We start from the raw sequence: 13,726 nt of genomic DNA on the forward strand, positions 1-13,726 counted from the left end.
GCAAAAAACAGCTCCCCTCCCCCTGAGGCCATTTCCCAACTTCTGGTGGGACCAATAGGCTTGTGTTTTGCCCTCCCCGGTCTCCAAAGGTTTCCTGGTAGCCAGAGGGAGGTAAAAACACCCTCCCCCATCCTGCCGGAGACTCTCTAGAAGCCAAAAATGCCCTCCCAGGAGCCTCCATGTGAGCCAAAAATCAGCTGGCGGGCATACGCATCCCGTCCTATTGTCTCTCCTATATATTTTCTTCTATTCCTAAATCCTTTCTCTATTCTTCCACTGATATATTTTATTCCTATATCTTATTCCTATAGCCTATATCTTTATTGCAATATTTTATTCCTATATCTCTTCTATTCTTTCTGATATATTTTGCTACAAGTATATTCTCTATAACCTTCTTTGTGTATTGGACTAAATGAATGAATGAATGAATGTTGGAGCTGAGCTATGGCAATGGCTCCTGTGCCAGCACATATGGCTTCGCGTGCCACCTGTGCCATAAGTTCACCATCACTGGACTAGAAGATCTCCAAGGTCCCTTCCAACTGTTATTAATTATGGTAATCACTTTTGGGTAGGATTTCAATTGCCGGTTACTTTATTTATTTATTAGATTTGTATGCTGCCCTTCTCCGAGGACTCAGAGCGGCTTCCAACAATACAGTCTTCAAATCCAATATTTAAAAAAACAAAAACAGAAAACGTTAAGAAACCCTTATTAAAAACAATCACACAGCTCAACAGACCATACATAAAGCAGGACAGCGGGGGAATCAATTTTCCCATGCCTGGCGACATAGGTGGGTTTTCAGGAGTTTAGGGAAGGCAAGGAGGGTGGGGGCAGTCCTAATCTCTGGGGGAGCTGATTCCAGAGGGCCGGGGCCGCCACAGAGAAGGCTCTTCCCCTGGGTCACGCCAAACGACATTGTTTTGTCAACAGAACCTGGAGAAGGCCAACTCTGTGGGACCTAATCCGTCGCTGGCATTCGTGCTGCAGAAGGGGGTCTCGAAGGTACTTTGTCACGACGGCAGTCTTTTTACCCCAAAGCAGGCGGCCCATTGCTTTGCAAGGCACTTGGGGATCCATCGGTAAACTCTCGTCTGAGACTCCCCTCTGTTCCTCTCCTTTTTAATTATTTTGAACTGCTTGATGGGGGGCGTTTTTTCCCCCTTATGAAAAAATACAACTTTCCATATAGGCGCAGGGAGGGGGGGGGAGAGAGCCTTGCGCATCTAATTTCCTGGAGAGCTGCTTTTTTCGAAAAATAATTAAAAAACAAACAAACAACCAGCCACGTCCGGGCAGACGTAATCCTCAGCGGGAAATTCCATCTTCCGCCGCCCCTTTCCCTCCTTTTCCCGCAACTCCGGTCTGGGTTGGGCAGATCTTTGCCCCCGTGAAGGTTTCCGGCCCCGCTGCCTGCCGTCCTGGCGGCGTCACCAAGCTTCGCTTTTTCTCCTCAGCGGCGTTTGCAAAAGGGGCCGCCCAAATTCCGCAGAAACTCCTTGATCTCCTGATTTGGGGGGGGGGGGGGGGAGAGAGAGAGGAACGGAGCCAGCGGCCACGTCACTTTACTGGAAGGCAAACCGACCCGACTCCGTCGGTGCGTGCAGAGCGGCAGCAAAAGCAATGCCGCTCCGCCTACAGGCTAGACGGGCTTTTACTGGAAGAGGCGGGTTTTTTTTTTCTTGCAGCCGAGCAGGGGAGGCTCACTTCGTCCGGCTCCAGGCGAGGTTGGCCCGGGCCAGGCGCCCGACCGGAGCCGAAAGGAACATCGAGTCCGTCCATACACATACACACCCCTTTGTAACTTCTTTATATTATACGGTAGGCCAGAGGTCTTCAAACTTGGCAATTTTAAGACTGGTGGACTTCAACTCCCAGAATTCTCCAGTCAGCATAGCTGGCTGGAGAATTCTGGGAGTTGAAGTCCACCGGTGGTTGAAGTCCACCAGTCTTAAAGTTCCATTTTGAGGACCCATGCGTAGGCCGTCGGCCAGGATCGTAGGGATAGGGGTAGTCTTCGTCGCACCGGGCCGGCTTTCCTCCTCCTTTTAAACGGCTTTGCGCCGCTTGGCGGTGGCGGCTAAGAACCAATATTGTCGCTCCGCGCCAAAAGGGGTTGCAAAGGACGGCGCCGGTCGCTTCTCCTGCTCGGTACACAGTGCGTTCCCCGGATGCTCCTTTGGGCTGGTGCGAGTTTGCTCTTTCGTGCAATTCCGAGTCGAGGCTGCGCTTCGAAATACGAAGCCTAATTCTGGGTCCCCGTGCCGCAGCCTTATATGAGCGCCATCCCCAACGCCTTTAACTCGGGAATCGGGCTCTCTGGGTTCAACAGGCGGGAGAAGAAAAAATGAAAAGAAAACGCTTTGCATAACAGCGAACACGGGCGCAACTCTTGCTGTTGAGCTTTTTTTTTAAATCTTTCCGACGGAGCAAAAAAAAGGGTGAATAAACGCCAGCGGCCTTCAGCCGGTTTTCCCAGAACTTCTGAAGAACCACAGTTAGTTAGCAATAACATGTATAAGTTATAGAAATGAATCAAGTCTGGTCAAGGAACTGCTCCAGATTGTACAGTTCAGATTCTAGGACTTCGGGTTGTGAATATAGAGCAGACGAGCTCGGGAAATCCAACTATGAGATCTGATGATCAGGAAATCAACTAAAATCTGATAATCAGAAAATCAAATATGAGATCTGATCAGGGAAATCATATCAGCCGCTCCGAGTCTTTGGAGAGGGGCGACATACAAATCTAAATAATAATAATAATAATAATAATAATAATAATAATAATAATAATAATAATAATAATGTATGAGGTCCGATGATCAGGAAATCCACTAAGAGATCTGATGGGATGGGATGATTGGAAGCCTCGGATATTACATTATATGGCAAGATCAATAACCATGCAAAAATGTTAATGGGATTCTATGTGGTATGAAAGCTCCAGCATTGCCTTCCTGGGATCTGGCCCAGGTTTCTTTTCTTTCCATCCTTTTCGGATTCGTTGCTACTATATTAACTGGAAACCCCCCACCCCACCCCCACACCTTTTGACATCCCATCTAAATTCAACTCAGTTGAATTTGATTCAATTACTCGATTTTTTTGAGTAAGCCTCGCAGCCTTCGAAATGCGACCACCTCCCCCGCATCTTTCCCCCTGTCCTGCTTGCGAGTCGTGCACGAGTTTTATGCAGGAGGACGAGCCCCCCGAGAAAGAACCGGGGTGGTGGTGGTGGTCAATCAGAGGCTTCTTCAGAGCCGCACTTTTCCGCCTTCTCTATTAAGATCCGTCCCTTAATTGAGGTTTGATCTGCGGCGGGCGAGCAAGGGAATCCCTCGCTGAGCGCGTCACTCTAACCAAGGAAACCCGCGCTCACGTAGTATAACGCAAATGACCATCTTTGGCAACCGCGACCTGCGACAATGGAACGTACTAAACCGAGACGTGGGGGGTGGAAGCAGGATGAGGGGGGAGAAACCATTCCGGACCAGGCAACGGACTGGTCCGGTCGGTCGGAATGGCGAGTGGGCGTGAGAACGTCCTATCTTGAATTGCCGGCCTACCCGCTTTCCCATCGGCTGCGTTCAGTAAACTGGGTCGGGTGGAATGGGCCGACCGATTTTTGTCCTCCTCCTTGTCTCCTCCTCCTCCCTCCCCTCCCCACCAGTGGGAGGCTCCGCGTTGCCATTGGGGCGCGGCCAAGTTGCAACTTTGACGCTGGAAGTCCACATGGTGCAGATCTTAAAGAAGAGGCGATGGCAGCGAGGCTCGGGATTTGAACTGTTGCCACCCGCGCCCTGATTTACCCGGGGGAGATTAAAAGGAGCTCCGGGAACATAAGCTGAGAGAGGCGCTCGCTCAAGAAGAGGGGAGGGGGGTGGGTAGCGTAAGCAGGGGGGACAAGAAGAGTTTCGCCTTCGTGGCCGAGGGGAGCAAAATCGAAGGCTAGATCGATCCCCCGAATCGACTCTTTGCAACAAGGAGTAAATATTAAAAAAAGCGCCTCAAAGCCAGGGCTGAGTCACCCAGTCCAGTTGGAGCAGGAAGACGGCACTTTTCTGAAGGGCTTTAATTATACAGGAGGCAACGATCCTCCTTAAAACTACAGAGAGATCCAGACTTTGAATACCAGTAAGGCAGGCAAAGTAAGGAAGGCAGGGGAAACGACACACGTCCCATTTTCTTTTAGAAATAAAGGCGCGTTTGGAAAAAACACTTGTTTTTTAAAAAAGCTTTTCATAAGTTATGCTGACGTTCTTAAGAGACTCGATCATTTGGCTCTACGAGCGGTGAATTTTGCCTTATACGCGGGAGGTTTGGGTTGATTTTTTTTTTAAAAAAATCCCACGCTCGTTTTGTGAGAGAGGAAAAAAAAAAATCAGGACTCGCTTTAAAATAGAATCAACATCCAAACTGCCAGCTGCATCCGTCTCCACCTGAGCGCGCCTGGAAAAACCTCCAAAGCATCAATTAAAACGATTGGAAACCCAAGACAGGAAGGGACCGAGCCGAGCGGGAACAACAGCTAGAAAGATTGTGATTTTCTTTTTCTCCTCCTCGTTATTATTATTCCTCTCCTCCTTGAACCTTGGACAATGTACCGGGACTTTCCGACGAATTTTGATACCTCCTCTCGGGGCAGCAGCACTTCTCCGGGCCATCCGGAAACTTACTCTAGCATCACAACTCAACAGGTAGGGGCCAGCCCCGAGCACCTCGGGTCGGCGAGTTTTGCTCAAATCCTGTGCTTTTTACCAGGACACGTGTCCTTTCTCTTCTCCTTAAATCCATACCACGATTTGGGGATTTGTTATGTGTGTTGGAATGATCTTTAGGCGTCATGTGAAGTTCGTTGTATGGGTATACTGTGTGGATACATACAGTGACAATAAAGTATTATTATTATAGAAACATAGAAGATTGACGGCAGAAAAAGACCTCCTGGTCCATCTAGTCTGCCCTTATACTATTTCCTGTATTTTATCTTAGGATGGATATATGTTTATCCCAGGTATGTTTAAATTCAGTTAGTGTGGATTTACCAACCGCGTCTGCTGGAAGTTTGTTCCAAGCATCTACTACTAATGTACGAATTAAGTAAAATTATATTGTTGTTATTACTATTACTGTTGTTATTATCATCTCTCCCAATTGTGGTCCTGTGACAGGAATTTGTGGGGAGAGGGAAAGCAGCTTTCTTTCATTTTATTTTAATATGGCTTTGCGTAGTTGGGGTGGCTATTATCATGCTGATGATTTATTATCTGCTTTTCTTTCCCCCTCAGTCAGCAAGCGCCTCTCCGTCGCACGTTTCTCTCAGCCAGCCAGCTACCCCGTCCCCGCCAGCGATCTGCGCCCCCCCCCCTTCCTCCCGCGGCTCGCAGCAAAGCAACTCCTTAGCCAAATAGTAAAGTTCGCTAACCACACCCCAGTCCACCTCCTTGTGTGCGCGCCTCGACCTCTCCCCCTCAGTTCGGGAGATTAAGAGAGCAGGAGCGGCGGGCGGCGCGTCTCCTTTGGCCTCCAGTCCAATAGCCGCCTCTTGGCGCCCTCACGCCTTAAAAGGAGGCGGAAACGGCCGCGGCTTTGCGAGAGTTTTGGGCGGTTGCGGGCGAGCGAGTCCTTGGAAGCGCAAGACGAGAGCGAGCGAGCGAGCGAGCGCCCTTGGAAGTTGGTAGGCAGGAAAGGCAGCCCCGATCGGAACGGGCAAGTCCAATGCGACCCTGACTGAGCCACCGATTTGGGCGGCGCGCCGGTTTAAATAAGCGGGGTTGTATGTGTGTGGGGGTCGGTCCTCTCTCTCCCTTGCCTTGTTTTCCTTTTTCTTCCTAGGAAAAGAGCTTCGCGGCTGTCTGTGCGCTCGCCATCCCTTTGCCCGGTATTCTCTCTTTTTTTTAAGTTCAGCAGAACCCGAACCCAGCTCCCTCTTCGGGCGGTCTTGCTTTTCCGCAGCTTGTGCTGGCCTCTGGTGGCGCCTAAGGCGATGAGGCGGAGAGGCGCGCGGTGGGGAGGATGGGAGGTTGCTTTGGTTATTCTCTTGGCTTCGGGCAGGGCGGGGGGACTCTCTTCTTGGAAAGGTGGTGTCTTCGGTCTGTTTTTCTCAGGGGAGATCAGGGGGGTCCGCCTAACGGGGAAGCGAAGGGACGGGGGGAGAGCCTTTCTTGGGCGAGAGTCTTTAAAAAATCCTGGGTGAAGAGAAAGCCGGAGCCGCCATCTCCAGGTTACATGCGCCAGGTCAAAGAGTTTGGGTGAGTACGGGCGGGTGTTTTCCCTCGGAATAAAACGCCTCATTGGGAACAAAAGGGAGGAAATCCTGAGTAGCTTGCTGGAAATGTTAACACAGGGTTCCACTGGTAGAAAAGGGGGTATATGTGGCCTCCCTTCTTCAATCCTTGCCATTGGGAAAGACTGCCAAAATGTCTGGTACCTCAGGTGAAAGGAGAGAGCCAAAGAGAAAACTTGGTTTCTGTTGTGGAGTTTTAAGAGTGCAAAGGAGGAGATGAAGCAAGTCAAGTTTTCAGGTTTATTCAGTAGAAACTTACCCCACCCCACCCAAGTAAGCAGCTTGCAAACAGCAGGCTAAATGTAGGTCTGGTCATCTATAACAGTGTTTCCCAACCTTGGCAACTTGAAAATATTTGGACTTCAACTCCCAGAATTGCCCAGCCAGCAAATGCTGGCTGGGGAATTCTGGGAATTGAAGTCCAGGTTGGAAAACACTGATCTATAATATGTTTCCTTGGCTTGACTTTTTCCCTTATGGTATTTCTTAAAAGTTCAGATATTGCGGTGGTGGGGTGAGAATCTAAAGAGTAGAAAATAATTGGCTCTGAAGAAGGACCATAATCCAGGAACCCTTTTATAAGAAAGTTATATGTGTTCCTAATTTGGAGAGGGCATATTTGCAAGTGCCCATCAAGATAGGGCGCCTCACAAAAGTCCTCTATTTTACAAAACAGAAAAGTTAGGTTACCTATGAACTTTACCTGTGAAGGCAAGAAGGAATTCTGGACCTCTAAACACAAATTTCTGCCTTGAGCTCATATAGTCTTCTACTCCAGGGCCTATTTGGCAGAGGGCAAATTGAGGAGACTAGGGCTGGCAGATAAATAACTTTGCCAAATGAGTACAATGCAGAGGTGTGGTCTGGATGTCAAGTGCCAAAACACGTATCTGCCTGCACAAAGCACAACAAAATACCCCCCCACACACATAATGCAAACAGGTTATGTTTAAAGAAACACACAAATCATTATACTCCCACATAGAAGAAAATCTCAGACAAAAAATACACCACACCAAAACATACAAATGAGCTAACATGCATCACATGATTAGGTTGGAAACTCAGGCTTTGCTTTGCAGCAAACTATTTCCCAGTGGAAAACTAATGTTTAATTATATACAAAAAAAGTAAAAATCATTTTAAAATTAGAAGGGACAATGAAGTGCTTTTAAGGAGCACATCTGTGAGCCCAATGCTACCCACATTAAATGCCTATATAATCCCAGGGTAGTTGAGGCTCACCTGGACCCTTGTGAGACTTAATCAGGGTAAATGGTCACTTAAATGACAGAAACAGGGAATGAAGTCACTTGAAATGCATGTGACTCTATGGATAGATATGTTTTCTTGATATGGGTTGGTCATTCCTCGATTTCTTATCTCTAAGTTTCTTATTTAAGAAATACAAGTTTAAGGAGAGAAAGGAAATTGAAAGCCACCAGTTCTTGGGAACAGTCCAGGTCTGTTCCCGAGAGAAGCCACAATGGGAATCTCCTTTGAATTGCTTCAGTTCCTAAGTTCCTTCAACTCAAATGAATTAAGCTTATGATATAATCTTTTTTCAGGGTTTGGAAAAAATAAAACGAAAATAGAGATGTCTTCAGGGAATTATGGTGCCAGCTCACATAACTGTCAGGACAGAATTAAGGATTTGGAAGGTGACTCTAGAAAATTATTTCAAAGTTCCAAAGAAAGATACCGTAGATTATTTTCATTATATAGTAGTTGGCCTTTAGGAAAGAGCCTGACAAATTGTATATGGGCAAAATTAGGCTACACTTTGGCAGTTCACAAAATTAGATATATTCATGAATATTTAATTGTGCTGATTTTAGTTTTCAAAATTGGGAATAATGCATCTGTATTATTTTCGTGTTTATTAGTGTCTGAATGGATTTTGTATCTAGGATGAAAAATGTGAATCAAAAGTCGTAAGAAGCGGGAAAAGATTGGTTATTTAGTGAAGGTGAAGAGATAATATACTTCTATCTCGCTCTTTGGAAATAAGTAGTTCTCCCTTTCCTTTTCAAATACTAATCTTTAATTTTCCAAGATATTTCTAAAAATGCAAAATGTTTCCTTAATATTTGTAATGGTTAGCATTTTTTTACTGTGACACCCATCCCATTTATTTGTGCTTTATTTGGTAGAAGTAGGTTTGCAGTGGACCGAATTTGTAAGGTTATGGAAGTAACTTCTTCACTTCCAAATAACCACATATTTCTTTCCGTGAGTCTGAAATCAAATTTGTTTCATATTCTAAGATTTCCTTTTTCCCCCAATTGTACAAATAGAATGTCCATGTCATTTTTAGGATTCTAAGGAGGCTGTAATATTTTGTGTTTGAAAAAGTAAAATTTGCAACTGTTATTAGAATAAGCTTGATTGAAATAATTACGTTTACTTTTCAAAATGTTCAATGTTAGTATCATTAGCTTGGTTTGTAATTTACTTTAACTCAGGTTGTTGAACTGGATATTATACACCCAAAGTAAAATGTCTTTTTCCATTGAAAATTTAGAATCTAAATTTAAAATCTGATGTGTGATTACATATGCGTTTTTAAATTTCAGTATGTTAATGACGGACTTTTTTATGTTTTTGTAAATATAGTTCAGTACTCTCTTTATAATCCCATCTAATAAATGGCCATACGTACTACAGACCCAATTTACTGAAAAAAACATTTTTGCAATGGATTGTAAATCATATGTCACTTCAAAAAAATGTAAAAGCAAGAGAGAATGCTTTTTTCTAGATTAGGCAGAGTTTATTACTCTTTTGCAAATTAGTGGAATCTGCAAGGTGAACTATACTTTTTAAATTATGGATTTTCTTTCTCTCTTGTTTGCAACTCTTCTCTTTTATTCTAGTTGGATTCAATTTCCCTTCCATGAACTCTGACCCTGTTTCATGAAGCATTTCGGTCTTTTGCTAAAAATGCTGTTTAAATGATAGTAATTTCCATAGTCAAAATGCAACCCCCCCCTCCAATATCTCCTATCCTTTCAAAGGAGTCAATTCAGTTTGGTTTCTACATTTTTTAAACAGCTTTTCCCAGAAGGAACTGGAATGTCCTTTTTCTGTATCTGCTTTATCTTCAGGCAAACAAGAGAGGGCAATTACTGTTTTCCTTTGGTATTCAGACATTCCCTGGCTTGTTGGTATTTATTGTTGATTGGGTTTTGACCTTCAAAATGCAAGTTTTTACAGGATCTGAGCACTCTGGCTGCATTTTTGGGATACTTTTTTTTGGTCAGTGTCTGGTCTTGAACGATGTCGGAACTTAAAGAATGAGGAATATTTCCTGTTGGAACTGAAGTCTGATGGCCGGTTTGTTCCCCGCCTTTTTTCTCTAAATTTGCATTTCTCTATTTTTCTCCCCCCCCCCAGCTGCCTTTTCATCATAGGCAAAAATTATGGCTTCTCTGAAAGGCATTGCACAATCTCCTCAGTTACACAAACTTATAATATTTCATAACATGTTTACATCGGTTGCCTTTGCTTTCCTCCCCCTTCCTCTCCCCCCCCCCCATGGCTTTTTTATTACTTGTGCAGTAAAGCAGCAACATGGGGAATAACGCATTATTTTTACTATAAGCTACAGGCACTTTTTAGGAGGGCATAATTGTGTTAATCTTTGCTAGTAATTCCAGTCTGCAAGATTCCATACATCAAAGAGTTCCTCCACCCCCCTTATTTTATTTTTTTTTACCAGAAATGACTCTCTCTGTGCCCAGCTCCCTAGTAAAGACATCTCTTTGGTGCCCTCTTTTGGCTAATCCAGATAGATTTCCAAAGATTATAGATAATGGAAAGGAGTAATTTACACTAAGTGTGTGGAATGGTGAGCTGCTTGCTTCAAATGTACGGCATATTATTATTATTATTTTTTTAAAAATACCCTTGTGGTTCAAATACTTTCTCAGTATTTTTGGTACAGTTTTGTCTCAAAGATTCATCCCTTTTGAGAAGAAACTTTGTCTATATCTAAACTCATGGCTATACACTTTTGTAAAATTTGCTCTCTGGGACTGGAATTGTTTCGGGTGCTTTTACCTTACTGGTTTGTGAAGATCAGGATTTTAACTGACTGGTCAAGTAGCCAACCAACTTTGGCCTTCTCATATGTGCACTAACTCAGGGGTCCCCAAACTTGGCAAGTTTAAGACTTGTGGTCTCCAACTTACAGAATTCTTCAGCTATGCTATCTGGATAATTCTGGGAGTTGAAATCCACAAGTCTTAAAGACTACTAACTTCTGCACTATCTGTTACTAGTTTTTTCAATCTACTGGATGTGACATAAGAAGCCCAATTGGTTTTAGCCTTCGACACCATGTATATATGATCATACCAGTATTTCTTACAAAATTTCGGTTGTAGAGTCAACAATTTATAGGTGGTCCTCGACTTACAACAGCTCATTTAGTGACCGTTCAAAGTTGCAACAGCATCAAAAAAAGTTACATGACCGGTTTTCACAGTTACGACCTTTCTACCATCCACATAATCATGTACCCAAAATTCTGATGCTTGGCAACAGCTTCATACTTATGACCGTTGCTATGTCCCACGATCATGCAATCTTCTTTGCTGAGAGTCTGACAAGCAAAGTCAATGAGGAAGCTCCGTTCACTTAACGATCAGGTTATCAACTGCAGTGATTTACTTAACAACTGAAGCAAGAAAGGTCACCTAATGGGGCACAATCCACTTTTAAAATGATTCACTTCACAACAGAAATTTGGGGCTCAATTGTTGTAAGTCGAGGACTACCTGTATCCACTACAGCAGTATACGCTGCTCTTAATCTTAGCCAAAATGTTGAATCCTTTGCTAAATCACAGAGGTCCTGAAATTCAATCTTGTTTTGTGCCTTCGGTGTTTGTTGACAGTTTGTGATAATAGTAGTTCCATCCTAAGGTTGTTTTTTTTTAAAAGCATGATGGAAATTTAATAAAGAAATGAAGAACAGCTTGGTCCTAAAAGGGTGTGGTTGTGTATACACCTTAAGACACTGCTGTTATGTTCAAGATTAAATAAAGACATGGCAATCATGTCAGAATAGATGCATGTATGGTTTACATCTGACAGTTCAAAGAGAATATGAGTGCTTCTGCAATGTCTTTTGCTTTGATTCCTACTGCTGTTGCAGACTAAGCATAAATCTGAACTTCAACTCAAGAATGAACGATTCATAAAGGTACTTTATGTCAGCTGCCTGACAAGAGAAAAAAATGTATTAAATTCTCTCTCCTCTGTCCCCAACCTTTTCTTAATTCAGAGTGAGGCATCTTGTCTTTGTGAACGTACTGTATTTAAATTGCTGCATCCTTAAAGCAGTCTGTTATTTATGAAAACGATGCTGTTATCACAAATTCACAGTATAGATATCTTTGCACAATATGGATATATTTTGATATTTTACCATGGAACCTGTCTTGAAAATATCCTGCAAGGTTATTTGCAGGATCTAAAGCAGAAGTAAAGCACCGAATCATAATAATTCAGATCAGATAACAATGTATCTTTCAATGTATAAAACAGTAAAAGAGATGAGATGCTGTAAGCCACTGCTGTAGTTGATGGTAGGTTGATCTTTTCAATAACAAAAAAATTTCAAATGTTGTGAAGCAGTGAGAAGAATACAGCAGATCATTTTCACCACGAGACTGATGGGCGACCTCACCCAAGCCACTCTCGTTTTCTGCTGTGTATCCTCATTGAGTTATAGTGATAATATAAGATAATGCTAAGAAGAGTAGCAGATTTATGCAATAAGGATTTGCAGGTGTTTCTTATCTTGCCATTGGTTATATCTCTTATTAGGAAGAATGATCTCCAACATAGATGGTTACTTATCATGGTTGTTATTTCCAATATCAGAGGAATACTACACGACATACTATGGGCCCATAGACTGGTTACTGCAAGATATAATATAGGATAAGGCAAATCTTATGGGAAATCCAGCACTATTTTTCTTAAATGTTACACAAATGCACAGAGGCTTTGCTTTGAATTATGGAAGTCCACAGTAACTTTCCATTTTTATTCTGGTCTGATAGCTCTAGATTCCCCTCTGAATGAAAAAGGTTAGCAGCTTGATGTTTAATAATTTAAACAGTTCACTTTTCCATCCTGCAAAAGATTACTCAAGAATATCCATCTGAGCCTGAAGTGTGCTTCACTCAAGGAAAATAAATCCTATTGAAATGTAAAAAAAGAAAAAGAAAAAGAAAAAAAGAATAGCATTAGAAAGATTGGATTTTTTTTCTCTAGACAGATGTGTTGGAAATTAGCCTGTAGAAGCATGTACATGGAGAAGTGCACATAACCAGTTTCTGTTTAGTTAAACAAACAAACAAACTAACCTTTAAGTCTCAAATCAGTCTTGACTCAAAATCCTTCTGCTTCATTGTAATCTCTCTTTGTCTCTAGGGCTGTTCCTATTCGCAAGGGAAGGAGGCTATGACCATAGTTGCCAAGAATATTGTATCTGAGCCACTTTGCTGATTTTTATTCCACAGCCATAGAAACATAGAAGACTGACGGCAGAAAAAGACCTCATGATCCATCTAGTCTGCCTTTATACTATTTTCTGTATTGTATCTTAGGATGGATATATGTTTATCCCAGGCATGTTTAAATTCAGTTATTGTGGATTTACCAACCATGTCTGCTGGAAGTTTGTTCCAAGCATCTATTACTCTTTCAGTAAAATAATATTTTCTCATGTTGCTTTTGATCTTTCCCCCAACTAACTTCAGATTGTGTCCCCTTGCTCTTGTGTTCACTTTCCTATTAAAAACACTTCCCTCCTGGACCTTACTTAACCATTTAACATATGTAAATGTTTCGATCATGTCCCCCCTTTTCCTTCTGTCCTCCAGACTATACAGATTGAGTTCATTAAGTCTTTCCTGATACGTTTCATGCTTAAGACCTTCCACCATTCTTGTAGCCCGTCTTTGGACCCGTTCAATTTTGTCAATATCTTTTTGTAGGTGAGGTCTCCAGAACTGAACACAGTATTCCAAATGTGGTCTCACCAGCACTCTATATAGCGGGATCACAATCTCATTTAGGAGATATTTATTTCTGAGTACTCATAACTAATTTAGACCAGCTTTGTTGGTCTGAGAGTTGAAGTCCACAAGTCTTAAAGTTGCCAAGGTTGGAGACCCCTGATTTAGACGACCTGTATGATAGGAACATACAGTAACTAATAATAGTACACTTAGTGACTGTTCAAAGTTACAACGGCACTGAAACAAATGACTTTTTTCACACTTATGACCATCATCCCCAGGATCATGTCATCAAAATTCAGACACTCGGAAACTGACTCATATTTATGACCTTTGTAGCGTCCTGGGGTCAGGTGATCTTTTGCTACCTTCTTACAAACAAAGGGGTCAAAGG

The 13,726-nt window shown here is 42.9% G+C and overlaps 1 protein-coding gene across 3 annotated transcripts in view; it reads left to right on the forward strand.

Moving 5' to 3' along the window:
• Positions 1-3,749: 3,749 nt before the first annotated feature.
• Positions 3,750-13,726, forward strand: part of FOSL2 (FOS like 2, AP-1 transcription factor subunit) — a 36,496-nt gene continuing 26,519 nt past the window's right edge. The window contains exon 1 of one of the 3 annotated variants that reach the window (XM_070734289.1): positions 3,750-4,707. In XM_070734289.1, the coding sequence (XP_070590390.1) occupies positions 4,609-4,707 (99 nt within the window). In that variant the 5' untranslated portion in view covers positions 3,750-4,608. Of the gene's footprint in view, positions 4,708-5,483; positions 5,688-6,184; positions 6,262-13,726 lie in introns of those variants that run through there. The other 2 variants (XM_070734291.1, XM_070734292.1) reach the window with 2 other exon arrangements.

The sequence above is a fragment of the Erythrolamprus reginae genome, chromosome 1, assembly GCF_031021105.1.
Source record: "Erythrolamprus reginae isolate rEryReg1 chromosome 1, rEryReg1.hap1, whole genome shotgun sequence".
Lineage (NCBI taxonomy): Eukaryota > Metazoa > Chordata > Lepidosauria > Squamata > Dipsadidae > Erythrolamprus > Erythrolamprus reginae.